At 39.7% G+C, this 26,597-nt stretch overlaps 3 protein-coding genes across 7 annotated transcripts; 1 reads left to right on the top strand and 2 right to left on the bottom strand.

Annotated features, from left to right (window-relative positions):
• Window positions 1–175: 175 nt before the first annotated feature.
• Window positions 176–6,782, bottom strand: pigr (polymeric immunoglobulin receptor). 2 transcript variants are annotated; one of them, XM_084369089.1, is made up of 8 exons: window positions 6,676–6,782; window positions 5,743–6,078; window positions 5,580–5,661; window positions 5,150–5,376; window positions 3,368–3,458; window positions 1,787–1,875; window positions 1,614–1,663; window positions 176–1,495 (listed from the first exon to the last, which is right to left on the bottom strand). In XM_084369089.1, exons 1-8 carry the CDS (start codon window positions 6,722–6,724, stop codon window positions 1,412–1,414), a joined length of 1,008 nt encoding a protein of 335 aa, XP_084225215.1. In that variant the 5' UTR covers window positions 6,725–6,782; the 3' UTR covers window positions 176–1,411. The 2 variants fall into 2 exon arrangements, with proteins under 2 accessions (XP_084225215.1, XP_084225216.1); XM_084369090.1 differs by having other exon boundaries at window positions 3,368–3,455.
• Window positions 6,783–10,952: 4,170 nt separating this feature from the next.
• dad1 (defender against cell death 1) lies at window positions 10,953–14,458 on the bottom strand. The gene is made up of 3 exons (XM_084369092.1): window positions 14,157–14,458; window positions 11,980–12,151; window positions 10,953–11,204 (listed from the first exon to the last, which is right to left on the bottom strand). Exons 1-2 carry the CDS (start codon window positions 14,365–14,367, stop codon window positions 12,021–12,023), a joined length of 342 nt encoding a protein of 113 aa, XP_084225218.1. The 5' UTR covers window positions 14,368–14,458; the 3' UTR covers window positions 10,953–11,204; window positions 11,980–12,020.
• Window positions 14,459–14,973: 515 nt separating this feature from the next.
• Window positions 14,974–24,303, top strand: abhd4 (abhydrolase domain containing 4, N-acyl phospholipase B). Of its 4 annotated transcripts, none has more exons than XM_084369085.1 (9): window positions 14,974–15,134; window positions 16,111–16,196; window positions 16,417–16,521; window positions 16,653–16,941; window positions 20,287–20,474; window positions 20,553–20,664; window positions 20,779–20,965; window positions 21,165–21,233; window positions 23,558–24,303. In XM_084369085.1, exons 1-9 carry the CDS (start codon window positions 15,085–15,087, stop codon window positions 23,615–23,617), a joined length of 1,146 nt encoding a protein of 381 aa, XP_084225211.1. In that variant the 5' UTR covers window positions 14,974–15,084; the 3' UTR covers window positions 23,618–24,303. The 4 variants fall into 4 exon arrangements, with proteins under 4 accessions (XP_084225211.1, XP_084225212.1, XP_084225214.1 ...); XM_084369086.1 differs by lacking the exon at window positions 23,558–24,303 and adding an exon at window positions 22,015–22,711; XM_084369088.1 differs by lacking the exon at window positions 23,558–24,303 and adding an exon at window positions 21,489–22,711.
• The last annotated feature ends 2,294 nt before the right edge of the window (window positions 24,304–26,597 follow it).

The following is a 26,597-nucleotide window of genomic DNA, read 5'->3' as shown; positions in this document are numbered from 1 at the left end:
TTGTGTTTTAAGTTGTCTTCATATTGTTATATGAGTGTTATTGGCATGAGAAGGACACAGGGCACTCCTTTCCCCCTATCAAAAAGGTTTCATCTGGCTCTTCTTTCTGCAGACTGCATGCCACTCTGTAAGATTGTTGAACCTTCTTTATAAGAATAAAATCCTCAAAGACAACTGGTATTTCTTACAAGTTTATTTCAGATATCTCACAAATAAGACAAATTTCCACAAGACATTCCATTGGTATGAGGGTGAGTAGAACATGGCAGCTTCAGATCGCACGTGTGTGTTGCTAGGGCAACTTAGGGTTAAATTTCTCCTGATTTGTCCGTCTGTTAGATGCCATTTTATTGTCAGAATGATAGAAAAACATGTGGCTTGTGAAAAATGGATTACTTTGGTGTGAAAGAATCGACATTATCTGTGCTCACGTTCACTTATCCCACTGTTATGAAAGGACTCCTGACCTGCAGCCAGTCTCCTAAAGGGGCGGGGCCAGTGGCGAAACTCATGTGACACATACAGGAAATGACTCTTTATCATCTTGGTTGTGAATTGTCATTGACCATACGCTACCTAACTAGCACCGAGGTCAGACACAGTTAGCAACTAGCTAATAAACATTCAGCAGCTAAATAGCCAGATATTTCCCTCAGGAGCTGGTGGAGACCAACTTACAATCATCAGGAGGAAACAAACACAAATGAATATTAATGTTACTGCACTGCTGGGTGTGTTATTAGCTCACAAGTTCTCCATATCAAATGAAAAAGCTACAGGTCACTTGTGTTCGCTTGTTTCTGCTGCCCCCAAGTGGGAGAAAATATATTATTACAGGCTTAATTCAAATAACAACAAGTAACAAATACATAGACTCTATTTCCCCCATAATCAGTACAAATAGTTCAATTCTTGCTTTCATTGAGTATTATTGGTAGATAATGGACCTTTAAAAATAAAGCGTTACTATTTTGTTTTCCCACATACAAATCCAGTGGAGAAAAAATTAATCATACATGTATTTGATTTAAAAATAGGAATAATCAAATTTAAATATACTCAGTTTCAAAACAGTGAAAATCAGCCTGAAAAATACCATGTGTAAGTTTTTAACTGCAGCGTGGAAACTGCACCAGGTTGTTTGAATCTCGACAGTACAGAGGTCATGACCTCAGGGTCCTTGGTGGTAGTGACGACGCTGCTTTTGACCAAATTAAATAGAAGACCACATAATTATGGTACAAATGCGTATTACAGGATCAGCAGCCTATGCCGACTGCACGTGGAAAGCAGCAGGCAAAAAAAAAATCATACATTTCTCTAAAGGTCATTTAGAAAAAGAAAAGTAAATTAAGCAGTGTGCACTAAAATTACATTCAATTACAATGTGTAACAATCAGCACTGGACTGACTAAGCTAAGCACATATGAACGTCCTGGGAATCCCTGTTGTGAAAAATGACAGCATTGTTCTGCAGGTCACATACACAGTGCGTCTGCGGGAGACAGAAAGAAAAATGAGTACGATAATCGCTAAAACATTCCCCTGATAATGGTGTTTATTTTGACCGAGTGTGTAATAGAACAGTGACAGATATTTCAGCGGGGGCTTACATTGATTCTTGCTTTCTCAGTATCCCTCTCCAGGAATGGATATGAAGGACCTGTAAGCCACAGACATGTTATATTCAGTGCATGTGAAATATTTCATAGACCTGTAGAGGAGGTAAGTGTTATGATTCTGCACAGATTTGATCTTAAATATTGTAAGAAATAAGTTTCCTCACTGTGGCGTCTCCACAGCTGTCTCGCCAATATGGCCATGCCCACCAGGATGATTATGGAAGCACACAGGAGCAAAGACACCATGACGTGACTGAAACACAGACACAAGCACACAGTGGTCCGATCACAGAGGCCAGCTTCAGGAGCAGCTCCTGCTTATGCTGCATCTGTTCTTTCATAGTAACGTGACAGCCGAGATGATGACAGATAGTTACTCCCGGGCAAGAATGATGCGATCATTATCTGCGCTTGACTGAGCTGAACTTGAGTGAACTCCTTCCTGATGCTATAGATAAGCATCCACAATGGTTAATAGCGTGAAAGGCATCACATCAAACATGGGGGTGTGGTAAAGGATTGGCACTTGTGTAAATTTAGATTAAAATATGGTCGATGTGTCCCTGGAGGAGTTTTATCCATGGGTGTATAATGAGAGCTGGATACAGCTTCAGAGGTGGAGCCCTGTTCATCCCTCTGAAGAGCTGCTCGGTGGCGCTTGAAGCCTGTCGCTACCTGATGAGGGTGGCATCATCACACACACACACAACTTCAGTCAAACAGGAAATTTGTTAAGTTAGTTTATGATTAGGATTATTTTTGCTAATGATTATTGCTGATGGTGGGGCATGGTCGCCTGTTGTAGCATCCTTTCAATTCTGTTTTGTTCAAAGGGGCTTTATTGACGTGGAAATTAAAGGTGCAGTATGTAAGAATTGGCCACCTGTAGAATTCATACTCCCAACTAATAGGAGCAGCACACCACAAGAGTAACTGTTAGCCTCACAGTTAACCGGCCTACCAGAGGGGTGTCGGTGTGTTACAAGCACAGAAGCTTTGGACCACTGGGAGAAAGAGGTTTTCAGGCCCAGGGCTAGCTGGTTAGCATGCTAACTTCAGTTATCATCTCTGCAACATAATACATAGAGGTCTTGGACATTAAGTCAAAACTGTTATTTCTTCACATTCTGTTGATATTTTAGGTTATTGTTTGAATGTTTTAAACTGAAATTCTTACATATTGCACCTTTATATATATATATACGCTCCACACATCAGGCAGCAAGAACAGGTAGTGACAAAGCCAAAAAAGTTTGACTTCCTGGTTATAAAAGAGATCTCCCACATTGTGGGGCCCCTGGATTGTGCGCGCTAGAGGCTTCTGCCAAACTAACTTCCTAACTTGAACGGGGACAAAATGATTTATCGTGGGGCTCATCCAGACCTCCCAAATGTTGTAGGACTGAATGGAACAAATTGTGACAGTGAAACGAGGGATGTGATGCTGAAAAAAAATTATCTGGCGTTTTACAGCCACTTCAAAGTATAAGCTTATGGGAGAAAGTCTTTTTGGGCTCCTGTGCAAAACGTGAGGCTGTAATTACACGGCTGAGTCACTGTGTAGTATTAGCGTCAAAGCCTGGTGCTCTTGCTGCGGGCTTGGTTTCATCTGAGAGCAGTTGCTGTAAGGTGCGAATGATGCAACTATCAGTGTTGGACAGCTTTTTAAAGATCAGATATACATTAACTACTTTGAAAGTAACATCAGGTTAAAGCACAATAATGACAAAGTGCCCTACATTTACCTGTGACTGTCCCAGGACTGCTGGGTGATGGATCTGGGCGGAGGCAGGCGCACAGCAGACTGACTCGGTGTAAGTGTCACGGACACTGCTGCTGAAGATAAAGATGTTACACACAGAGCTGTGAAATGATGTACTGCTATAAGCAAAAGAGTGTTTGTGACTCGTAATAATCAATACCTTGTACAGCTGGAGACCTTAGAGTCCCGCCATCTGTCACAAGCACATATTGATCTTTAAAGCTGCAATTTTCATTTCAGCGGCCACAAACCGACAAGAGGAAAAGGCCACAAAGTCGACAAAACTGTGCCTCTTTTTATAACCACAATGCCTGATTTTAATGGTCTTCAATACCAGTTTAGGAGTTCAACTCTCTGCAGTGCACTGATTGGTCTGCTCGGATCAACAGATTTCCAATTTTCCGGACTGAAATCTCATCAAAGTATGATGAAAAAAAAAAATTTGGTCTCATTCCCAGGTCATCAAATACATGCACCCTAACCCTAAGTCTACGCACATGCACAAGGTTGAATGCACAAATTATTGGAAAGCAATATGCACTCAGAGCACGGGCTGAGATGATCACAGAGTTTGTTCAGCAAGCTCTGTGATCGTCTCAGCCCGTGTGCACTACTGCATCCTGGAAAATCACCCCTGCCCGGGCCGAATACCAAGTTTTTAGGGAGTCCCCCTCTTCCACAGAGTCTGCCATGTTGCCCCACCATGTTTCTACAGCAGCCCAGAATGGAGAGATCGAACAGAAAAATCTCAATAACAATAACCGTAACTTATTATTCCACCAATGTCTATAATGCATTATAACAACAATAGTATAATGTATGTTAGTACATGTTAAGGAAAAGATTTTGTTTGCTGTTTTTGAGTTGACTTAATCTTTGTCTTTCCACCTTACTTCAATCAACACCTATAGTGACGTATAACCAGCTTGTTATGTCTACAACACATGGATTTCATTACTTTACTTAAAGCAACCAATGGCCACTTACAGTAACTTACACTCACATTATAATGCAGAATAATAGTGATTATAATGTGCTATAAAAAGATTATAAAGTATTATAACTATTAGAATTTTAGTACACTATAATGCTTGCAAAAAAGTGAGTGACGAGCAATTATGAAGTATTGATACTCAACCTCATAATCTTAAAATGCTTAACAATGTTTGATTATTGTTATAAAGCATTATAAATACTACTGACTGTTCATAACTATGATTACACAGTGCTATAGGTGCATTTTAAAGGGGCACTTTGTAGTTTTGGAGGAGAAATTCAAACTCAGAATTTTAATATTTTTCAATAGATTTATTTTTTTTTTTCCATAAGTGAATAAACAAGCTGTTCTCAAAGGAAAATAAGGTCCCCAGAACACTGTTTGAAGCTAGAAATGTGGCAGGGTCCGCCACATATAAACAAAGTTAAACAGTGTGAAATTGTTTGTCCTTTAAGGTCAGTTTGTTTATTCAGCCATGAAAATGGAGAGAGTTTGTTTATTTTGTTTGTTAAGGCAGAAAAAAGCCTGTCAATGAAGATTTTTCTCCTCTGATTAAAATGTACATAGTGCACCTTTAACACATTATAAGTATGTTTATAATTAGTTATAATGCGTCTTCATGTGAAGTGTTACCAAGTCTTGTCTATGCAGCTTGAGCAATAAATCAAACATGAACGGCTCAATAAATAAGATTGTCTCGGTCCCCACTGGATGCAAAGGCAGAAAACATTGTAACATCTGTTTGTATTAATTTAACAGGTAACCTACTAGTCGTGGGTCGAGGTGTGACCACCACTCTCACGGCTATCTTCTGCTGTCCTGCATAACACCAGTACCAGCCGGTATCTCTCAGCTGCAGCTTCTTTAAGGTTATTGTGAAAGTCCTAGTTCTGTCATCACTGATGGCCACTGAAGTGTCTTCGTAGCTCCCTTCAGAACCCGTCAGCAGGCAGGAGCTCGAGTTTCCACTTCGACACCACCTCTTCTCGCTTTCTCTGTTGACAAGCAGTCACAGGGGAGTCGGTGAAGGCTGACTGTCCGTCAGAGTTTGGCTTGAGTTGAAAATCTCAAACAAACAACCGTGTTTCTCAGGGTTGCTGCTCTATAAATGCTCGTTTCCACAAATGAGGATTCAACATGATCTGATGGTAAATACAACTGACATGACTGTAATAGGATGAAAGGGAAAATCAAATACCTGTATCTCTCACCGTAGAGGCATTCCACTGTGACTCTACTCCCTTCTTCCCCACTCACTTCACTGTTCACCACTGACAGACCTGCAGGAAAGGAATCATTTGTAACGCATGGAAATGTTTTTCCTTCGCCGTTTATCAGTTGAAAATCAGTTCGTGACTCACCATGAACGACCTTGATGTGAGTGTAAGTGACAACATCAGCTGTCCACATTCCGCTTATCTCCACGCCACACATGTACCATCCAGAGTCCCCCTCCTTCAGGTTGCTCATGGTCACACTGAACAAAAGCTGGTCCTTGTGGTCAGAAATGCTCACTGTGTCCTCAGCCGAATGGGTGCCGTCTGTTCGAGCCAGGCTGGTGCAGAACTCCCTCGTTTTCCCACGACACCAGTACTTTACATGGTTGGCATACTGAGGCTCATAATGACACGGGACTGTGATGGATTGACCCTCCAGGACTGAATGCTCTCCCCCGGAGTTTACCCCGCAGAGGATGGCTGATGGAAAGCGAAGATGACTTAATGTTGAGCGCTGGCTCGAACTGTATTCATGCTGCAGTCAGAGCACAGTCACTCACAGTGGATACAATGAGGGGACGGGGGAGAGTGGCCTTGAGCAACACTTGTACCACATTTGGGTTTCAGTTTCCTTTGTAGCAAAACACTTTTCCTACTTTCACTTCCCTCTCCATATTTCTTATTCCAAAATAGGATTATTCCTCCAGAATAAGAGATTTGTGGGGACAAATATAACAGGCCTGTGGAGACTTGACAAAATAAACATCAAACATATTCTTGCCAAGGGCCAAACAAAACAGAAGCTTGGAAGAATTTGAAAGCAAAACACAAAAGCCTCCCGCTGAAAATGGTCCGCCTGCTTTCAACAGATGATTAATACAGAAAAGCGATAGAATGGTAAAGAGAAGTGGAGTGTAACAGCATCTTACACTGTAGCACCACTATTTAACAGGAGAATAAAGAGAGGGGGCTGCAGAACAAACATTCATCATCCAAAAGAACTCTAGTTTTCATCAATTATCCAACAGCCTCTGAAAAACATAGAATATAAATAACCTCAGTATTCATAGTCATTACCTGGGATCCATGGTAACAGGCTGAGGGCGAGTGTGAAGAGCTTCGGCATGTTTCACCGGCACGGGTTGAGGTTTACCAAGCAAATGTTCTCCCTTGTGTAAACACAGACTCCAGGTTCCGCAAGGCCAGTTTCCCCTCGGTCATGTGACCACAAGTTGGATCCAGATGTGCCAGATGTTAACCACGTAGATGCCAGTTAGATTTTAACAGTCAGGAATACTTTTAGCGAACATCTAACAAACTTAGAGCATGAGGAATAAGTGAATAAGCCACTTTTATAACCTAAAAAGTGTCATGGGCTTTTCTTTTTTTTCTCAGTCATGGTGCTAATTATTCACATTCTGCTGATTACTGAATGTTTTCAACTAAAATTCTCACATATTGCCCCTTTAAAGAAAAGAAAATAAGATGAAAACCAAGCTTGGTGAAAAAACATATTCACATGGTAAGTCATGACAGTGATAGTTACGAGATATAAAGCTGAAATGAAGAGATAAGTCCGCTTCAGTATAGCATACAGACATAAGTGTGGTATCAATCTTCCCAACTAACTCCGAGCAAGAATACGCTTACTCCCCAAAGTGTGTTTTGACCTGTGAGTTTAAACACGTCATGTTTTTTCTTATATCTCCTGCTGTTATTATTTTATTTCTCCCAGGCAACCAGACGCAGAGTGCCTCCCCTCTATGACTGCAGAGAATTCATTTGGCAGGCTACAATGAAATGATTTGATTTTAATGCCTGAAAACTTTGGATTTGGTCCAGTCTTCATTTTGTTGGATTAAGCTGCTACACACAGCCCCCTCAGCCACTGAATGAACAAACAATTATTCCAAGCCTCTCAATTTAGTCCGTGAAGGGTGTCAAGGATGTCCCTAAAGTCCCCCGCTGTATGCTGTGGCTACTAAGCCTTTTATGGTCATTTCCATTTCCTGGAAAAATGTAGCCACTGTTCAGAATTGGAAACTGAGCGTACAGGCTTTTTGGAGAATCGAAACTTAACTTTCACAACACTTTTTATTTCCAGCCGGTGAGTCTCAGGAAATAATCTAATATCCTGACATTCCTTACAGCTTCGGGAATACTGAATAACGTATGTGTTTGTCTCTGTTACAAGAGACTTGAATCTTATTTTGGTGAATTTATGCATCAGACTAAGCGAGATTAACTAGATGTCACTACCTTGTGTGTCACGGGGCATGGTGTCAGGGGGAAGAGATCTTCTACCTCTGCCCTTATTTCCCAACACTTTTTTGAAAGCTCTGGCTCTGAAATGGCTTCATGTTAGTAATGGTAAAAAAAAAAAAAACACTTTGCAAACAGAATGGCTGAAGCAAAATGGTGTCATGATGCCTCCTAATGTTTGTTTTTATTATTTGGATTCTAATATACATTGCTGTGCGGTTTGAATGTGATAACAGCACTTTGCCCAGCAGGGAAAATCTCTCAACTGACTAATGTGACTGTTTTTCTTCCAGTCAAAGGAGGAGCAGCTCAGTCAAAAGACATGTCACAGTCTAATTTTAAGTCTGTGGAATAAACTACACCCTTAAAATATCATCCTTATAAGATGTGAACTGTGGTCTGATTTTTGTTTTCTTATATACACTAAGAACAAGCAGTCGTGAAAAGGGCATTTTCTCAAGTACTAAACTTGAGTATTTTAATTAGGCCTATATGAGACATTACACTTACGCTCCACTACATTTTACTCAGAAGTAAAAAGTGTTACCTACTACTTACTGCTTACTGCACTACAGTTATTTGACAGCTTTAGTTACTTTTAAAAACATATAACAAGCACATTAAATACAATTTAGTGTTAAACATGAAATAAAACCACCAAACAGTATATAGAATCTACCTCGACCAATCACATCATTAATAATGTGGCTGACATGTTAATACATCAGTAATAATGACACTAGTGCTGAAGAGGTAATCATTTACTTCAGCAAAAGTAGCAATACCAATAGTGTAGAAATACTCAAGTTACAAGTAAAAGTAATTTTTTTCAAAATTAGAATTGTATAAAAGTACAATCATCATTGTATACTTAGTACTAAGTCCTCATCATGCAGAATGGCCCATTTCAGAATAATGTATATTACTGGAAAACACTCAAGTTAAGTAGAAGTGCCTAAAAATTGTACTTCGTGGAAGTTATTTGGTAAATGTACTGAGTTACAATACTTTTCACACCTGAATCATGCAATAGTTGTATATGTATAACAATATATATAATAACTATTGTATGTACCTACTGTACAGTTCGGCACTGAACAGTACCTTTCCTTTTAAACTTCATGTAAATCTTGTGGGCAACACATAATCCTCTCTGTTCCCAGAGTCACCTCTCTTACCACTCCACTCTCTCCTTTATGCCAACCCCTTTGTCAAAAGGACTGATGCTAATGTTACCCATCTATAATGGAGGTAGGTACTATAGATAGATACCTCTTTGTCTGCTTTTAAATCAGTAAGGAAGAGATTTAGATCTGACCTTTACAGAGGAGAGACCTGGGACGGCGACAGGACTCAGTCCGTATTTCATCTCTGTATGCAACACAGTCTCATATCCAGTTCAAGCTGGCCCACACATCCACACGTTCACACCCCACAGCTCTGCACAGTTTAAAGCAATTGAGCTGGAATGTGTTCGACTCCATCAGTTATTCCAGAACAAGTAATAGAAGCAAAGCCTCTCATTGCTCTGGGGTGTAATGTTCTTGCTTTCCCCTCTCTTAGCATGATAGGCAGGCAGCCTGCTGCTGCTGCTCCTCCAGCTGAAGCACTGTGATTGGCTCCAGAATACATTGTGGCCTCAGTTCTACTTTAATAAATGATGCAATCTGTGCGGCTCAAAACAGGTTCTACAAGGGATGGAGCTCTTTCCTGGCAATTTTCACCAAAGTTTTATTTTATGTCCTGCCGACCTTTAAACATATATTTCTTTTTCTGTTACCAGCCGCTGATGTAACATGCAGCACCAACAAACCCTGTCCTGTATTTGAAGATATAATGAGACAAGAGGTCACCATAATAACATGGGCTTTAGTGGGGTACTCTTGTGCAGCTCTGTCTGATGTTTGTCGTATTGTTTAATGTAATGCACCTCTAATTAAAAGGTCCAATATTATGCTCATTTTCAGGTTCAGACTTTGATTTTTGGTGTCCACTAGAAAATTACATTCTTTAATGATCACCAGACACATTATTTTTCTCATACTGTCCATGATCAGCTCTTCACACTCTGTCTGACAGCTCTGTGTAAGTGCCGGTCTCTTTGAGGCCCCTCTCCTGAAAGCACAGTTTGTTCTGATTGGTCAGCACTTCCAGGCCTGAGTTGGCACCACCCTCTGAGTTTCTGCATCTACTCTGCCAGTGCTTTAGCACCACATAGATTCATAATATAGACAGTGAACGCAAACTCCTATTCAGTCTAATGACAATCGATTGCCTGGCATGTGCCAAATACATTACGAATTACGAATTTACTTCCTCATTATGCCACCCACTGAATATGCGTTGCGTTTAAAGGACTAGTTTCTGAATATAGGCTGCGTACATTTCTTCATGAACTGAGTGTCGTGATACTTTCACAGTATTTGTATAGCACCTTCGCCTGCTATATAATAAAAAAAAAATGTGTCAAACTTTTTTACAATATGAGACCTTTCATAATCAAAACTAATAATTTACTGTGTTCAAATATGAGAAATCTGACCATTTATTAACGTTTTCCCACTACCTGTAGTCCTCTTTTGAATCAAGGCTGAAGATTTTTCTGTTTTCCACTGAAACAATTTCAAGGCTTTGAACTGCACTGTGACTTTTATTTTCCAGTCTTATTTTAAACCTTCTACTTTAACCTACTTTTCTATTTCTTAACTTGTTTTAATGTTTTGTTCTTCCTACGTTTTTAATGTATTTTAAATGCAACTTTCAATTTCTTTTAATGTAATTTGTATGCCCCTGTAAAGCACTTTGAGTTGCCTTGTGTCTGAGTTGTGCTATACAAATAAACTTGTCTTGTAAAGTAAAAATGTATCTTTCAACTAAAATACCTGTGTATACTCAATTGGAGAATATAACTTATTTAAAAGATTTAAATGAATCCTTTACTGGCATTTCGACAGAATACACACAATATTCTAAGAACCATTCTTTATCTGTCTGGCCTTACACATTGTATTATTGATATTAAGTCTATGGCTGTGGAGAATTAAATGGAGCGGAGTGTGCTTCATTCAAGGACTGCTTCATTATTCACAAGGTCACCATTTCAGGTTTTATTTCTTCTTCTCAGTGCAAAAGGGAATGCTTTACAAATTTAATGTTAAAAAAATAATGAAAAAAAAAAAAATCAACCATTATCAGTAAGAAAATTGTACTGCGTCATATGTGACAAGATGCAACTAATTCAGTGATGATGATGATGGTGGGATGGGACTCTCCAAATCAGGGGCACAAAGCAGATGTAGCATCACGTCTTGAAGGTGAGTTCTGATGACTTCTCCTGTTGTGATCTATAAAAAAGAAGAAGAGGCGGTGGGGTTAGTGACGTTAAAGTTATGAGAGTCGTTATTCAGCAGCAACTGAGAAACAAGAGGATGGGGGATGTCCCCTCCATCTGCCCGCAAATCAAAATATTCATTACACGGTTTCTAGGAAAGCAAAAAGCAATATGTGATATGATGTTGATCTCCCCTGAGAATAACTGAAGTCTCTTATCATATATAATATCTGAAGCTGTTCCACTGAGAACGAGATGATGAACTGGTAGGAATGCTTAATGTGACTGAGAGCACACAAACGACAAGGGTATATTTCTTGTTTTACAAGCATAAGCCCATACAGTTAAAGACATATCTGTGTAATAGCAAACTTTAACATTCTTTGAGTTCATAAAATCCCCCATTTGCTGTCCATTGAGAGACTCTACACTATAAACACTGATTTATATCACACACACATCACCTCCGAGAGAGATTTTCTCATATTCAGATGCAGATGCTACAAAACTCATTAAAAAAAACACATTCTTTAAACTACTTGGCATTTGTCCTTCACCAGTCTGGTTTTTCATTATTCCACAAAGCAGAACATCGTCTGTCAGTACTGAAGAACGTGCAGGCCGAATGGATTAGTGGGCTCTGTCTATGATGACGACTGGACGTTGGATGTGATAAAAACATCAATAAATTAAAAAAGGTTTGAAGTATGACGGAGGGATTATAAGAAAAGTGGCAATTTTTAAAGAATCCAACTTTAAAAAAGGAGAAATGTACATAAAATGCACACCTTCTGAGGGGGGGACACTGTGAGTCAGATGCACATCTCTTTCAACCAATGAAGTTCATCACAACCAGATGGAGGACGGTGTGAGCGAATAGGAAGTCAGCAAAGGCTCTCTCTGGGGAGATGGACAGGAACTCTCCTTTGTTCTGTGGGTTGATCTGGATACGAAGACACACTGGGAGAAGGACAAATGATGGAGGATTTAGTATTTGTTCTGTACACATTGGACCCATGGAAAAATAATACCAGCGTATCACTTTTCCAATTTAGAAATGTGTGAACTTCAGCACTAACATTGCAGTGAAGGGAATGAAGGATTTGCTGTTGTTGCTATGGTTACATTTCCACAAACAGGTGGCTCTGTTTTAAGAATCATTAAGGCGCATCTGTCTATTTGAACATGACAAAACCTGGAAACGAGAGGAGTGAGACTTGTGACGGTGACTGTAATGGTGTGCGATTCATTCTGTTGAAGCGAAGTATTAAAACTTCTCCTTCAGTGGAGTCACAATTAGATTTTTAAAAATATTGTGATACGCAAAAATGACAGCAACATTTAAAATAAATTAAAGTCCACAGGTCATCTAGTTATCTCAGCACTGGCTCTGAGTAACAGGGTTTTAACCAGGGCCTGAAATTCAGTTTTTTCCTCCTGACCTTCAACGGTGGTGAGTCGATGAACATTTCTACCAGCTACTCAATTTTTTATCTGACACTTCTTAAATCTCCGTGGAAGATTTTAGAATTTTAAACAGAGTCAGTGGTACGAAAGTTATTCAATCAATCAATCAATCAAAACTTTATTTATATAGCACTTTTCATACACTTCGCTGTGCAGCACAAAGTGCTTTACACATAAAAGTCAAAACAATGTCTTTTATTTTTTGTCTTTTATTTGTTTTTTATTTCTAATTTGTTATTAGAAATATGGAATATATCACATCACCTTGATCCCTGACTGACTATTCTTAACCTTTTCATAATAATATTTATTAATATAATTAAAACTAATGATGGCAGGTGATCTGATTTTTTTACCTGCCACAGACAGCATTTACCTTGTATTTGGCAGGTGTTAAATTAACTTCCTGGTTTTAACTAAAGAACCTAAAAAAGAAGGAAGGGGTCATTATGCCGTCAAATCTTGCTTTGGTGCTGGATTGTGGTGCCAGATGTATTGAAGTCTATGGAGGATGCATAGAGACGAAACGAAATATCGCTGATGAGACTGTGATTACACTGCGAACATGAGATTTCCCCAAACAAACTCGAGGGATGAACCACGTGCCACTCAAAAAATAAATAAATAATAGATATTTAAAATAATCAGTCATTGACCTTCTCTCTTAAGTATGGTCTTTCATTTTCTAGAGGCATGTCTTCATCATTTCTCCGTGCATCTCCCATAGACTTCAATACTGCTGTCACCACAGTCTGACACCAAAGCAAGATTCGATGAAGTGATGACCCTTCCTTCTTTTTAAGGTTCCTTGATTTTAACTGTCCACCACTATTAGAAATACAATTTATTCTGAAATTATGTATACAAGGTAAACTTAGCTAGCAGTGTTGCAACAGGCCTGTGACAGATTCTACATTTATTCTTACAATGTTAACTTTATGGTGACAATAGACGCAGGTTGTCGTGCTGTTAAACTGTAATGCATTATATATTCTAAATTGTATGATACCTAGGTGTTATTAATTATTAAGCCTGATAAAACTGGGTGTAAAGAATACTCAACAGATCTCAGTGAAATGTAATGCAACTCAATCACACCACAAACTAAAACTTTTAAGTTGAATCAGACCGCCCAAAGAAAGGTTTTCACAAAAACTAAATATTATAACCTTCAAGAAAGATTTACTGCAGGGCTTTTGTATGGTTCAGACTACATTACAGTTTTTACTACTGTAGGTGACCTGAAGTGGCAAATGCATGTACAGTTTAATTCTAGCAGTGAGTTGGAACATTTCCATACGAAGAAGTTTTATTAATTATTCATCATTTTTCTTCAAAGTTCAAGTGAAACCATGAGGCTTTTAGCTTAGTTAGCTAGCTTGTGTACACACACCTTCACTAATGGGCCAGAAGTCCAGCGAGTGACGGAAACCCTGGAACTGAAGCTTTATACGAGTCATAGTGAGGCATAAAAACATTTAACTGAATTAATATTTACCTGCGAGGATAAAAGCGCCCACACATGAGATGAAGCCCGACAGAAAGCTATTGAAGGGGAAGGTGCCGACGAGCAGACAGTAGAGGAACTGCAGCGCTCCTGTCAGCAAGATGTACAGCAGATATGCATCCACCACCTTCAGCTTGTTGGGCGTCGTGGTGGTGTACTCCTCTAGAAACCGAGAAATGACCGAAATGACTGAATTCGACATGATTTTGCCGTTTAATTTGTGCAGAATGGGTCAACAAGCGGGTCCTCTTCCTCAGTCGAATCAGTGACGTGTCCCATTAACCGGAAGCGGCGTCGGTGTTACAAAATATATCTTCCGACTCCGCACGGGAAGAAGAACAAAGATGAGACGATCCTTGTTACCGCCCACCGTCGGACAGAGAGGTGTGAAACGTGGCAAGATGATTTACTCTGACAGTATTTCGAGATGAGACTTTGTCAACTGTATTATTGATTCTCACCTTCTTAGCCGAAATGCTCATATGCATAATATCTAATTAACAGAAACCCAAAAAGATTTCCCCAATTTTGAACTGCATTAATTATTAAACCACATAAACACACATGCGGACGTTGTTTATAGCAAGAGAAATGCACCAAATGAATACATACAAAAAATACTTATCAATTTTTCCGTTAGTTGCTAATAAATACTGTAGTATGACGTTCTCCCGTTGTCAAATTCACACTTTTCGTCGACTGTGTGAATACAATACAACGAAGATTCTGCACACGGCTGGTGCATCTTCGTAATAGACAATCTTTGTCCTTTCCGGTCAGCTGACCTAGGAATGTACGCGTTACAAAACATTGGAAACTAGCTTCACTGCTGCTGTCCTTCTATCAGACACACGGCAGAGCGTGTTTTCAACCTCACAACTTGTTTTCATTGAACGTGGTCAGTGGAGTATGTCAACCAATGGATCCTGCTACAGTCACAGCTCCGATACAGGAAGACTGTGAGACTCAGTAAGTAACTTAGAGCCTTACAACCTCCTCCAACACAGTGCTGGTCTGCTTCCAGTACATGCTAGCTAAACCTGTAAAAGCTGAATGTGTTTATTGTGTCGTTGTGACATCTATTGCGGTCAGTACTTCACTGTTGTGCTGTTCCACTGAGACTTACTCACAGACAGAATACACATATTCTCATATTTATACGGTGTGCAACATGGAGCTGAACACATTTTGTGACATTTTTAAATGTTGTCACCTAAATGTATCCTAATATAAGACAAATAACCATTACTGGTAAGCTTTATGTGACAGGAACAGGGGGAAATGTAGTACAATCAGTGTAACTTGACCATAAAGTAGTCTTATGACCAGCTCAGTGTAACTTCCTATTGTAGGAACTACATAATTGGGTTTATAACTTGTAACCAGGCGCTCAGAGCTGTGGCATAATGTGTATAATAGTGGTGAAATGAGGCTGTCTTGACAATAGGTCTTTTAAAGTTGCCATTCACTGGGGAGAAGCTTTGATTGACACCCCACTGTGAGCCTCTTGTCAGGATGACTCAGCAAATTTTGGATTGCCCATTGATTGCAATCAAGTAGGAGGACGAAATGTGAGACCGGCCTATTTACTACCTCCAATCAGAGAGGAAGTGGGGGGTAAACACACCTTTTTAGTTCACATCCTGACAATGACAAGGTCTACAATACTCTCGTGTGTAACTTAAAGAATGTGTTGCACATTAAACCACCCTGAAGTTACAGTAAATAATAGTCTCAGGAGGTCAGAGGTCATTGTGATTAATATCAAACATTACATCACTGCTGAGTTTGATTGACAGCTTGATGCTGGTGAAACACTACACTCCTGGGCTTGTACTACTATCGCTCAATGCAAATAAAGATAAGGCTGACTTTACCCTTGGACCTGCATTGACTGTCTATTCTCTCTGTACATGTCTTTGCCTTTCTCTCTCTCTCTCGTCAGGCCAAATTCAGTCTGGAGCTGGTGGCCTTCCTGGCGTCCAACCTCCATGTCCCTGTTGAAGACTACAGAGTCCAAGATTCTTGCTTGTAAGAATTGTTTGACAACTAGGAACTAATATAAATGTAGCTTAGCACTTGTAATGATGTACAAAATCTGTTAAGTCTTATATAAATATCTCTCTCCCCATGTGGAGCTTCTGTAAGTGTAATATGACACCTTGCTGGCAATTGTTATGTCACCAGCTACCAACACGGAGCCTCACTGTGGGTAAATTTATCATTACCTGTCTTTGTGTGGTCATGACAGGTATTCAGAATGACCTATGGGCTAGATTTGTGACCCTACCAAGCCAGGATCGAATATGGACTCTGACGGTCACCAACAAGGCGGTGCGCAATCCTGCAGAACAAGGTACCCCGTTGTTCTCGGTCTATGTTTGTTTAGCAAGAGGAAACGGCTGTAATCTCCCAGTGCTGTATGCATTATAAACCCCATGACATAAATCCTCTATGTCTTTTCCAACTCCCTCTTTTTTTCTCAAGCCAAAAAGACTCCCCTGGTGATGGTCCACGGATTCGGAGGAGGGGTTGGTCTGTGGATTAGGAATCTAGAGGCACTGAGTCGGTCACGGCCTGTTTACGCCTTCGACCTCCTGGGCTTTGGCCGGAGCTCCAGGCCCCCGTTCCCCTCAGATGCTGCCAAGGCAGAGGAGCAGTTTGTCAACTCCATTGAGCAGTGGAGGCAGTCTGTGGGCCTGGAGAACATGATTCTGCTGGGACACAGTCTGGGGGGGTACCTGGCTGCCTCCTACGCCATCCAGTACCCTTCGAGGTAATGATACTGATTGGATAACATGTCAAACATCAAGTTATTGGAGGTAACTTGTACCTTGTTGTGGTACTTGTAGTGACTTAGTGTTTGGCCACGGCCTCCATGCAAATCCACAATAATTCATGCTTTGAATGTTTTGCCAACTGTAGATGATTTAAAACATGTCTGTGATGTTTTATTGGAGTTGTTTACTCAATGAAAGTGCTAGCATCATCATAAAATGATCATGCTCTTTAAGGAATAGTTTAGGAAATTAAGCTTATTTGCTTTCTCACTCTCATGTTTGTTCGGTGAATGTGGAGCGATCATCAGCAGCCAGCCTGACAACAAGACTCCAGGGCTCTCGTTTATAAATATGTTCTTAGATTTATACCTGAACTTGGGTCTTAAAATCATTTCTGTGTGCTTATTTTCAATTAATCAAAGAGGCTGAGCATGAAAAACCTTACTTAAGCAGGTTCTCAGAATCCCATATGTGAATAACACACCTTTGATCTATAAATATCTAATCAACTTAAACAGAAGGTTGTTTGTGTGTGTTTTCTCCTTATGTAACGCAGCACACATGAGGGTTTAGCCAGAAATAGTCATGGGCAAAAAGAGAAAATCAAACTTTTTCAAAAAAGTTTGATTTCTCTAGAGGAGAGGAGACTGAAGCCGGACAACACGTTTTATTCAATGGCTTAACAGAGTGAACAAACAAAGGCAAACATGCAGAGTAAGAGTGTGTTGCTGCTGCACATTGGTCATAAAGCTTTTACAAAGTTGTGGGCTTTTATGTATGTGTTAAAAAACTGCACAACCAGCAGCAAAGTCACTTATATCAAGTATAGACTTTGCTCAGAGCAGTGTTAATTTTGTCGGCTATTTTTCAATTTAGTTTTAGTCTTAGTCTTAGTCAAATGCCCTTATTAGTTTTAGTCATATTTAGTCAGCTTGTATTCTTTTTTGTTTAGTCACATTTTAGTCAACGAAAAGTCCTGGCATTTTAGTCTAGTTTTAGTCAAAGAAAATCCAAAGTATTTTAGTATAGTTTTAGTCAATAGTCTTTTTTTAGTCTTTGAAAGCAGATTGACAGTAATGTTAATCACAATTAATCTAGTCAAACCACTAGATTCATTTTAGTCTTTTTCTCACTCATCTCACAAGATTTATGTCATTATTACCTGATGAAGTAGCTCCACATGTTGAATGATTAGGAATGCTACGTTGCTAGAAGAGCAGCTGCAAAGACACGTGTTGCTGCTTTCTGTCAGCCCGTGCCACACCGATGTGAACCAAAAACACTGCTGACGTGATGTCTGAAGTAAGATAGGTAATAGGTTGCCAAAGATCCCACCAAATTTTATTTTTTTAAGCAGGTAAATCGACCCAGATGAAGCTACGACATCTCAGGAATAATAAGTTTTATCAGGCAGGAATACATTTATTGAAACACAGGTTAACACGTGAAATTACTCTGTAGCACGTTTCACCAGAGAAGCTCTGTTTGTACTCACTTAGAGCAGAGCACCGGTGTTGTGTGTGCTCCTCACTCAGGCACACACACACACACACACACACACACACCCCTGGCAGCAGCGCAGGAGGAGAAAAAAACTGACGCGCATCCAGTGAAGGCACTTTTTGGATTGTAATTTAAAAGTCTGTGACGAAAAAAGAAAGAGACATTTTATTAAGTTTTTATTTGATGAAGTAGATTTTGTCTCGTCTTTTTTCGTCAACAAAAAATGCATGTTAATTTGGTCACAGTCAGTGTTTAAGGGCATTGATTCCGTCTCGTCTTCGTCTCGTTTTCGTCATGAAAAAAAACATCGTTGACGAATATTTTTCGTCTCGTCTCGTCTGACGAAATTAACACTGGCTCAGAGAAAAGATAATTTCCACGTCAAACATTTTTTTAATGCATAACTACTTCTCTGTGGATTTCTGCTTAGATGATACTAAAGATCAAAATTGATCATAAGTCAGTTTTATAACTGAGGCCCCAGGAAGTGAGTACAATGGCCCAGAACATAACCCTCTATAAAACAGATATAAAGTTGCAATTAGTGAACTTTAGAGCTGCTGGTAGGTGGATTTTGTGACTTTTGACTGAGCCAGACTAGCTTTTCCACCCGTTTCCATTTTTAATTCTAAGCTAAGCTAACTGGCTGCTGGCTGTAGCTTTGCTTTACCGTACAGATATTAGAGTGCTATCAATTTTCTCCCTAAGAAAGCGAATAGGCATATTTTTTTCAGAATGGCAAACTATTCCTTAAACATTAAGCTGCACTGATTAATATTTTTATATGATCACGGGATCAAATTACTCTCTGTATTGTGAAAGGGGGCACTCATTGTGACAAACCCACAGGGAATTCCTCTGCAGCTCCCTCAACAGTTTGGTTTTATGGACTCAAACTTCCTCCTATCAACTTTTCTTTTCAGCCAAAATGTTCTTATAAACCCATTCTCACCAGTTCACCCAACATTTAAACTTCAGTCATTATCTTCTCACCCCCGTGCTGATGGATAGTCAGGTGAAGTTTTATAGTCTACAGAACATTTCTGGAGCTTCACAGCAAAACAACGTTGCAGCATTCTTCCAAAAGAAGTGAAGTAGATGGTGACTTGGGTGTCCAGAAGCCCTGAGATCGCTCACCCTCTCTGCGTAGAGGTCTTTTCAAATTAATTTGGGATCTCAGGGCTTCCGGAGGCTTGGATTACACTGGACGAGCTGTATGGAGTCATTTGTATGTCTTTTTTTTTTTCTTTTTTTTTACATTATAAAACAAGTCCCCATCTACTTTAGTAGTTTGGGAGAATGCTCCAACTGTTTTGCTGTGACAGACAAAGTTAGCAACTAATGGTGGGGATATAATATAATCAGTTCTGAGGAGAATAAATACTTAGTTAGTTGAATGTATCTAATGGCCCAAAAACACCACTCCAAATGAATAGATGTGTTAATAGGCAACTGTTTGCTAATGTGTTCACCATGATAACTTAATAAGATGGTGTTATGTCAGTTTTGTGTTTACAGCTTGCTCTGCTGCCCCCAAGTGGCCAAAAATCTGTTAATGCTGCTTTAAAGCTATATTCATACTTAAACAGACGCAATGCACACATACATGAGAAAATATCAGATGTGAATATTCTATATATTCTGACAAACATTACATTGTAAATGAGAAATTGCATCTACAGCCACTGTGTGAGGAATTGGAACATTTTTGACTTTGGCGCCTCCTAGTGGCAGCGCCCTAAAAGTCAGCAATGTGCACCACGTCATTCAGTGCATAAGCTGATGACAGATAAATGTGCCTTGGTAAAATTCTAATATCTTCTGATCTCCTCGTGCAGAGTGTCACATCTCATCCTGGTCGACCCCTGGGGTTTTCCAGAGAGACCCCAGACACAGAACCAGGAGGGTCAAGGTCAGGGTGCAGAGGTGGTGAAGAGGCCGGGCCCTCCTCGCTGGGTGAAAGCTATTGCGGCTGTGGTTTCCCTCTTCAACCCACTGGCTATCATCAGAGCAGCAGGGCCGTGGGGTAAGATATGTCTACCTAATGGTGCACTGTGCCACATTACACCCTCTGCACACGCCTAACAGTATGTCACTGGTTCAGGTCCGGGCTTGGTGAACAGATTCCGTCCTGATTTCAAAAGGAAATTTGAAGATCTGTTTGATGATGACACCATGACGAAGTACATCTACCACTGTAACGCACAAACCCCGAGGTGAGCCAACACACGCATTCATTAAACACATTTTTCCTAACAGAACATAAATCTTGCAAAAAGCTGACCCATCTCCACCTCCTCTCCTCCTCCTCCTCCTCCTCCTCCTCCCAGTGGTGAGGTGGGTTTCCGGGCCATGTCAGAGTCTCTGGGCTGGGCCAAGAGGCCCATGCTGCAGCGGGTTCACCTGCTGCCCCCCTCCATGCCCCTCACCATGCTGTACGGAGCACGGTCCTGGGTGAACAGCTCGTCTGGAGACAGTGTGCTCCAGATCAGGAACAAGGACAACACCAGAGTGCTGGTGAGTAGAGATGCAGAGTTAAGACTCACGAGGGAGATATTATCCAATTATGAGTCTCAAGTGTGCCGTTCAGCTCTAAATTAGTGTCTTTTGAGATTGATTACTATTCGTTCTTTCTTCAGTAGAGAAACTCCATGTGGTGGTGTCTAATTACTGACTTTGTTGTGATCTTTATTTCCTCTTTTGTTCCACTGTGCAGCTGATCGATAACGCCTCGCACCACGTGTATGCTGATGAACCAGAGGAGTTCAACAGAGTGGTGGAAAATGTATGTAACTCTATAAACTGACCGCCTGTGTGTGTGTGTGTGTGTGTGTGTGTGTGTGTGTGTGTGTGTGTGTGTGTGTGTGTGTGTGTGTGTGTGTGTGGGCTGTGCAATATGACCACAATCCCATATTTCTATATAGATCATTTCATATCCAGATAAAGATGCATACCATGATATAAAATATCATATCACAGATAAATAGTTTGGATCTAAAATGGCCACATGGAAAGACATATTTCTTATTTCATTTTAAAGGCTGTGTGACATTTCACACCTAAACCACGTCCGGTCAGAAGAAGTAGCTCCTCGTCTTGTCTTGGCTGGTCGGAGTTGGGCATTGGACAATATGAATATTTCACGATTACGCTGTCTGACATAATTATGGTTCATGATATTATCCCAATGGTCATCAAAATGTTCCTAAAACTAAAATTGCACTAAAACAAACTTGAATTACTTTTTAAATAAGTTGTCATAAATCATAAGCTCTACATGCACAAATGAAGGATAAATAAATGGTGGTAGCCTCATCTCTCTCTTTAACTTGTTTTTGTGGAGGACAGGATGTGCAATCATGGTGACCGGCTTAGGCAATAAAGAAAAAAACAGGAAACCAATATAGGGCTGTATGTCAGCGAGCAAGACATTATTATTATTATCATTTCGATCTGCTGTAAAATCTTTTATCGTCCCATCCCTAGTCGGAGTCCTTCTCCTGTTTTGAAATGACCCTGTTCTGTGTCACGGTCACTCTCCATGTTTGTTTGTTGCCTTCATGCAGCTTTCCTGCCTGCATCCACGCCGTGTGGTTAAAAATATTGCCGGAAGAATGTGACTCCAAGTGCACTGAAATAAACGGTCGAGCATTATATGAAACGAAAGCTGTTTTTCTGTCATCACATAATATATCCTCATTCGGCCCAGCCCTCGTGTGAATGGTTGTGTGTGTGTGAAAGGACTGAAAGTATTCAAACAGTTGGTGTCGGTTTAAAGCACTTAGACCTTTGCACTTGAAGCAAGCGGGATGGTTTTGCGTCGGGGCGTACCAGAACTCATGTAGCTCAACACTGGTCTGAATGTAACTTGTTGATGGTGATATTATTGTGGTGAAGTTATCTTTAATTGTTAGCTCATATAAGCTTTTTTAAAGTAGTCTTGATTTATTTATAACATGAATGATTTATTCGTCAATGTGTTCATACAGAGTAATAATTGAACCACTTCATTCAGTGCTAAATCATGTTGCCCATTGTTATATTTATAACCACCACAGCAGTCTGATGCTCTGGGTTTATATGTTGCAGAGCCGCCACACGGCTACTGATTCACACGTTGTACATGTGCCTGACATGAACCATTAAGTACTGTATGAGATATTTTACTCTTTGATTCTTGCTTTTCTCGTTCATCTGTCCCGCAGTATCAGACAGCTGTTTGTATTTTATACCTTGAAAAACAATAAAGAGTATTTGACAATATTTCCTTCTCGTCTGCTGCTATAGAGGTCTACATGTGTGATGCACTTTGTGGCCCAGCCAGTAGAGGGCAGTACCAAGTGTCAGGTTTACAGTGAGCTGCATAATAGATTCAAAATGTTAACCTAGACAACACAGGGATCGTCAACAACTCCTTCAAACACAAAATGTGTCTTTGCAGAAAAAAACATCAAAATTTCCTGTCACAATCCCAAAGTTTCCAAAAATACCAAACTCAATTTTGGGGACCTTCTCCATAAAATATGTTCAAAACATTAAAGTAATTAGTAAATATTATGAAATTTTGATATTTTTTTATATTTTTCCATAACTGATTAAACAAGCTGTTCTCAGAGGAAAATAAGGTCCCCAGAACACTGTGAGAGGCTAGAAAGGTGGCAGGGTCCACCACAAATAAACAAAGTAAAACCGTATGAAACTGTGTTGTCCTTTAAGGTCAGTTTGTTTATTCAGATTATGCAGTCAATAAAGATTTTTCTCTTCTGATTAAAATTTCCTCGCCAAAACTACACAGTGCACCTTTAAGATGATGTAATTTTGATGTGATGTTGCAGCCATGAAAATGTATGTGCATCCTCGGTTTTAGCGTATGTAGGAAAAATATTTTTTAACGTTAGCAATACTTCGGAGGGAAAGTTAAAGGGACGTCCGAGGTTCAGGTGGTGAATGTTGCAACTTGTGAAGTTAATGTAACTATTTTGTTTACTGTTGATTAGTTTTTAAGACAACCTATAAAACTTTAGTATTAGTTTTCAGGATTGGACAAACAACAACCTGACTGTGAACTGTAAGTGGAGGTTCTTTACTCTTGCCTTGATCTTTTCACAGGTCAGAGGCAACAACTCTTGTGTAAACTCAGAAGACGACGTTGAAATGCGATTTGTATAAACTGAAGTCATAATGAGATCAAGCTGATACAGAAACACCTGCAGATACTTGAAGAGTGTGTACTGATACAGAGTGAGTCTGTGTTGTGAGTGACCTGTTGTTCTGTGAGTGTGATGATACTGACTGTGACTTTAAAGTGATGAAATTCAAAGAAACAGACCAAAGTTCCCTCCAGAGGATTATTTATCTGTTTCTGATTTGTCTTTACTTGTTGTCACATATATAAACAATTCTTAGGAGAGGTCAGGTGATTCATTTAGTCCCATGCAGAGTGTGTGATCTTCCTCCCCTTACCACAGTAACGATCAGTCTCAATTATCTACTGTTTTCCACCACACTCATTGGTCCCCCATGATATGCAGTCCATTTCTGCTTAAATAATGGCTCCCCAATAATCTGGAAAAGCATACATTAAAAAAAGATGCAAAAGCCACTCTGAAATCCTTCAAGCTCATCAAATGTGCTGATGGAGGCTTTGTCCTATTTTCTGTGTAGTGGTTATTAAACACTCAACAGCCTCACAAGTTATATTTCCATTCATTCTCATAAGTTTCAAGCAAAATTATAAACCAAATAAAATGTGTATCAGTGCATGTTTCCATCTACCGCTCTCCCTTTATGTAAATATATATTCAAGGGGGCACAACAAGATGAGACAATAAAACACCAGTAAGTCTGAAATAAGATCTGATTTTCTGCTGGATTGCACCCAGACATGCTGTTCAAACCCAACTATGTTTGGCTGTCTGACATTGAGAGAATAACATAAATGTGTTAAGAATTCATCACAACTTCAAGACTTCTTTAAAAGATCTTTTCACGGTGCATCTTCTGAGTTTCAATAAGCCAGCAAAGAATAAAAGAGTGAAAGCATTTTTAAATGTTTCAGGTTTTCTCCTGAATGTGTGGCGTTTAACAGGCAACTAGAAACAGACCAGGGTTTCTGTTATTGAGTATTTACACTTGCTGCACTTGAAAATCTCTTCAAGTCCCACCTAGTAAATCTCTCTGGTCATAATGGGAAAAAAATTCACCCAAAGCACAATCTGCTTGTCTCCTGGCTGGAGCAGGGCCTTTTCTGTGTGGAGTGTGCGTGTTCTGCTCCGCCCCGGTTTGTCCAGAATCACATGTACATTAGGTTGATTCCACAGTCAGTGCCCATGATCAAGGCTTAGATCTGGGAACTATTACAGAAGCAGTTTTGAGTACTTCGCCAGGTGTTTATATGTCTGTGGACAATTATTTGGGGCGACAGTAGCAACAAAAATGTGCACAATGCAGTCATGAATCTACAGTTGAGATAAAAACAAAGTCCAAGTTCAAAGATCAGAGTAGGTCGACCCACGAATGCTGATTACTGACTAATGCATTAATGTAGTTGGAACGAGAACGTGTTGATGGGTGTTGCTGCTGCTGGGATTGAGGGATCATCAGCAAAAAATGGGTTTATATCAGCCAATATATCAATATCAGCATTTTTTACTTCCTTACAATATATCAATATATCGGCCCTAGAAATTGCACATCGGTCTGGCTCTATTACACATCGCATTCAAGGCAGTTGAATTCAAAGGTTGACTGATGGTCATCTGTCTGTCTAACCCTGTGTTTAGGATGATATGGTCAAAAATCCTGGGATGACTTTAGGAAAATATATTCAGTTAAAGCAGCATTATGAAATGTTAAAAACGTGTTTTTAATCCCCGCCACTCTTCAACACAAAGTGACACTCTTAGAGTTTTTAATGTTTAATACATATCTTTAAAACCTGCTTTCTCTAAAAGGAGTTCTTTCTTCACTCCAGCACCAGAGATCACATACACCCAACCTTCCAGTTGTGATATTATTTATATTCTGAAGGTTTTTTTACTGAGAGGTTTGTTCATATATTATTCACAGCCTGATCTGTGTAACATTTTTTTCCTTAAAAACATGGCAAAAAATGATTTTTTTTATTTATTTTTATGGCTTTATGGCTTATGACAGCATTTTCTGAGTCGTGATGATAAAAAGAGATATAACAAATTCCCTCTGTAAAAACCTTTGACTGCAGTCTGTCAACAAAAATGAAACAAGAATATTGAACCTGACTTAATCCAATATTCAGATGTCTGTTCTGGACATTTATGAAAATGATCTTATTAATCTATTATTTACATGTGGAAAGATAAACCTTCAAACACATGTAGCTTATGTAAGTGAACGAATGGGAAAGTTTCATGGTGATATATGACATATTTTATACCTTTTTTGCCTGTAAAGTTTGTTTTAACACTTTGAAGTAAAGTAACTCCTATTGGCAGCAGAATCCCTCAGTATTGTATTATTATATGTTAGTGATTTATTACTGTTTCAATGTTTTATATGTAAAAAGAAGCCGGTAAATAAAGCTGACAAATAAATGCAGTGGACTAAAAAAGTCATTATGTCCCTCTGAAATGCAGCGGAGTAGAAGTATGCTGAAGTAGCATTAAGGTACACTTCTCCTCATCCCATTGTGTTTTAAAAGACTGCAGCCGGTGTACAGTCAGCCAGGAGAGAGATTATAGCACTACATTATGCAACAAGTAAAACACAGAGAGGCAAAACGAAAGAGATGAATCAGAATCTGGTGGGGACGAGCCAATCCTCACTTAACATATATAGCTTGGTCTTAACGCTCCAGTACTGCTGACCTCAGCATGCCGGAGAGGAAATGTGAAAAACCCCTGCATGCAATCCAGAGATAAAATATAGCAATCACACATTCAAGTGTGTATGTCATCAATATCTTGAATGATGAAACGCAGCAAAGGTGTGTCACCTGCCTCACGTTGCACAGAAGATATGAGTCACTACACACACACACACACACACACAAAATGGTTAGACTGCAGAAATGGAAAAATACAGGTAACCACTTGCTTCCTCTCTCATCTCTGGATGACATCATAATTTGAACCTGTGCCTCCTCTATCCAGTAAAGACTTGTTTAATGATG

This window comes from Pagrus pagrus, assembly GCF_965226575.1.
Source record: "Pagrus pagrus genome assembly, chromosome: 12".
Taxonomy (NCBI): Eukaryota; Metazoa; Chordata; class Actinopteri; order Spariformes; family Sparidae; genus Pagrus; species Pagrus pagrus.
Note: the sequence above shows the minus strand (reverse complement) of the source record. Positions and strands in the feature narration are given on the sequence as shown.

Coding starts and splice junctions, on each gene's coding strand:
- abhd4 (XM_084369085.1), top strand. CDS start 15,085: ATGGATCCTGCTACAGTCACAGCTCCGATACAGGAAGACTGTGAGACT. Junction 15,135..16,110: donor CAGGAAGACTGTGAGACTCA/GTAAGTAACTTA, acceptor CTCTCTCGTCAG/GCCAAATTCAGTCTGGAGCT. Junction 16,942..20,286: donor GCCATCCAGTACCCTTCGAG/GTAATGATACTG, acceptor CTCCTCGTGCAG/AGTGTCACATCTCATCCTGG.
- pigr (XM_084369089.1), bottom strand. CDS start 6,724: ATGCCGAAGCTCTTCACACTCGCCCTCAGCCTGTTACCATGGATCCCA. Junction 6,079..6,675: donor CCTGTTACCATGGATCCCAG/GTAATGACTATG, acceptor GCTTTCCATCAG/CCATCCTCTGCGGGGTAAAC. Junction 5,662..5,742: donor TCACATCAAGGTCGTTCATG/GTGAGTCACGAA, acceptor CCTTTCCTGCAG/GTCTGTCAGTGGTGAACAGT.
- dad1 (XM_084369092.1), bottom strand. CDS start 14,367: ATGTCGAATTCAGTCATTTCGGTCATTTCTCGGTTTCTAGAGGAGTAC. Junction 12,152..14,156: donor GGGCGCTTTTATCCTCGCAG/GTAAATATTAAT, acceptor TCCTTCTCCCAG/TGTGTCTTCGTATCCAGATC.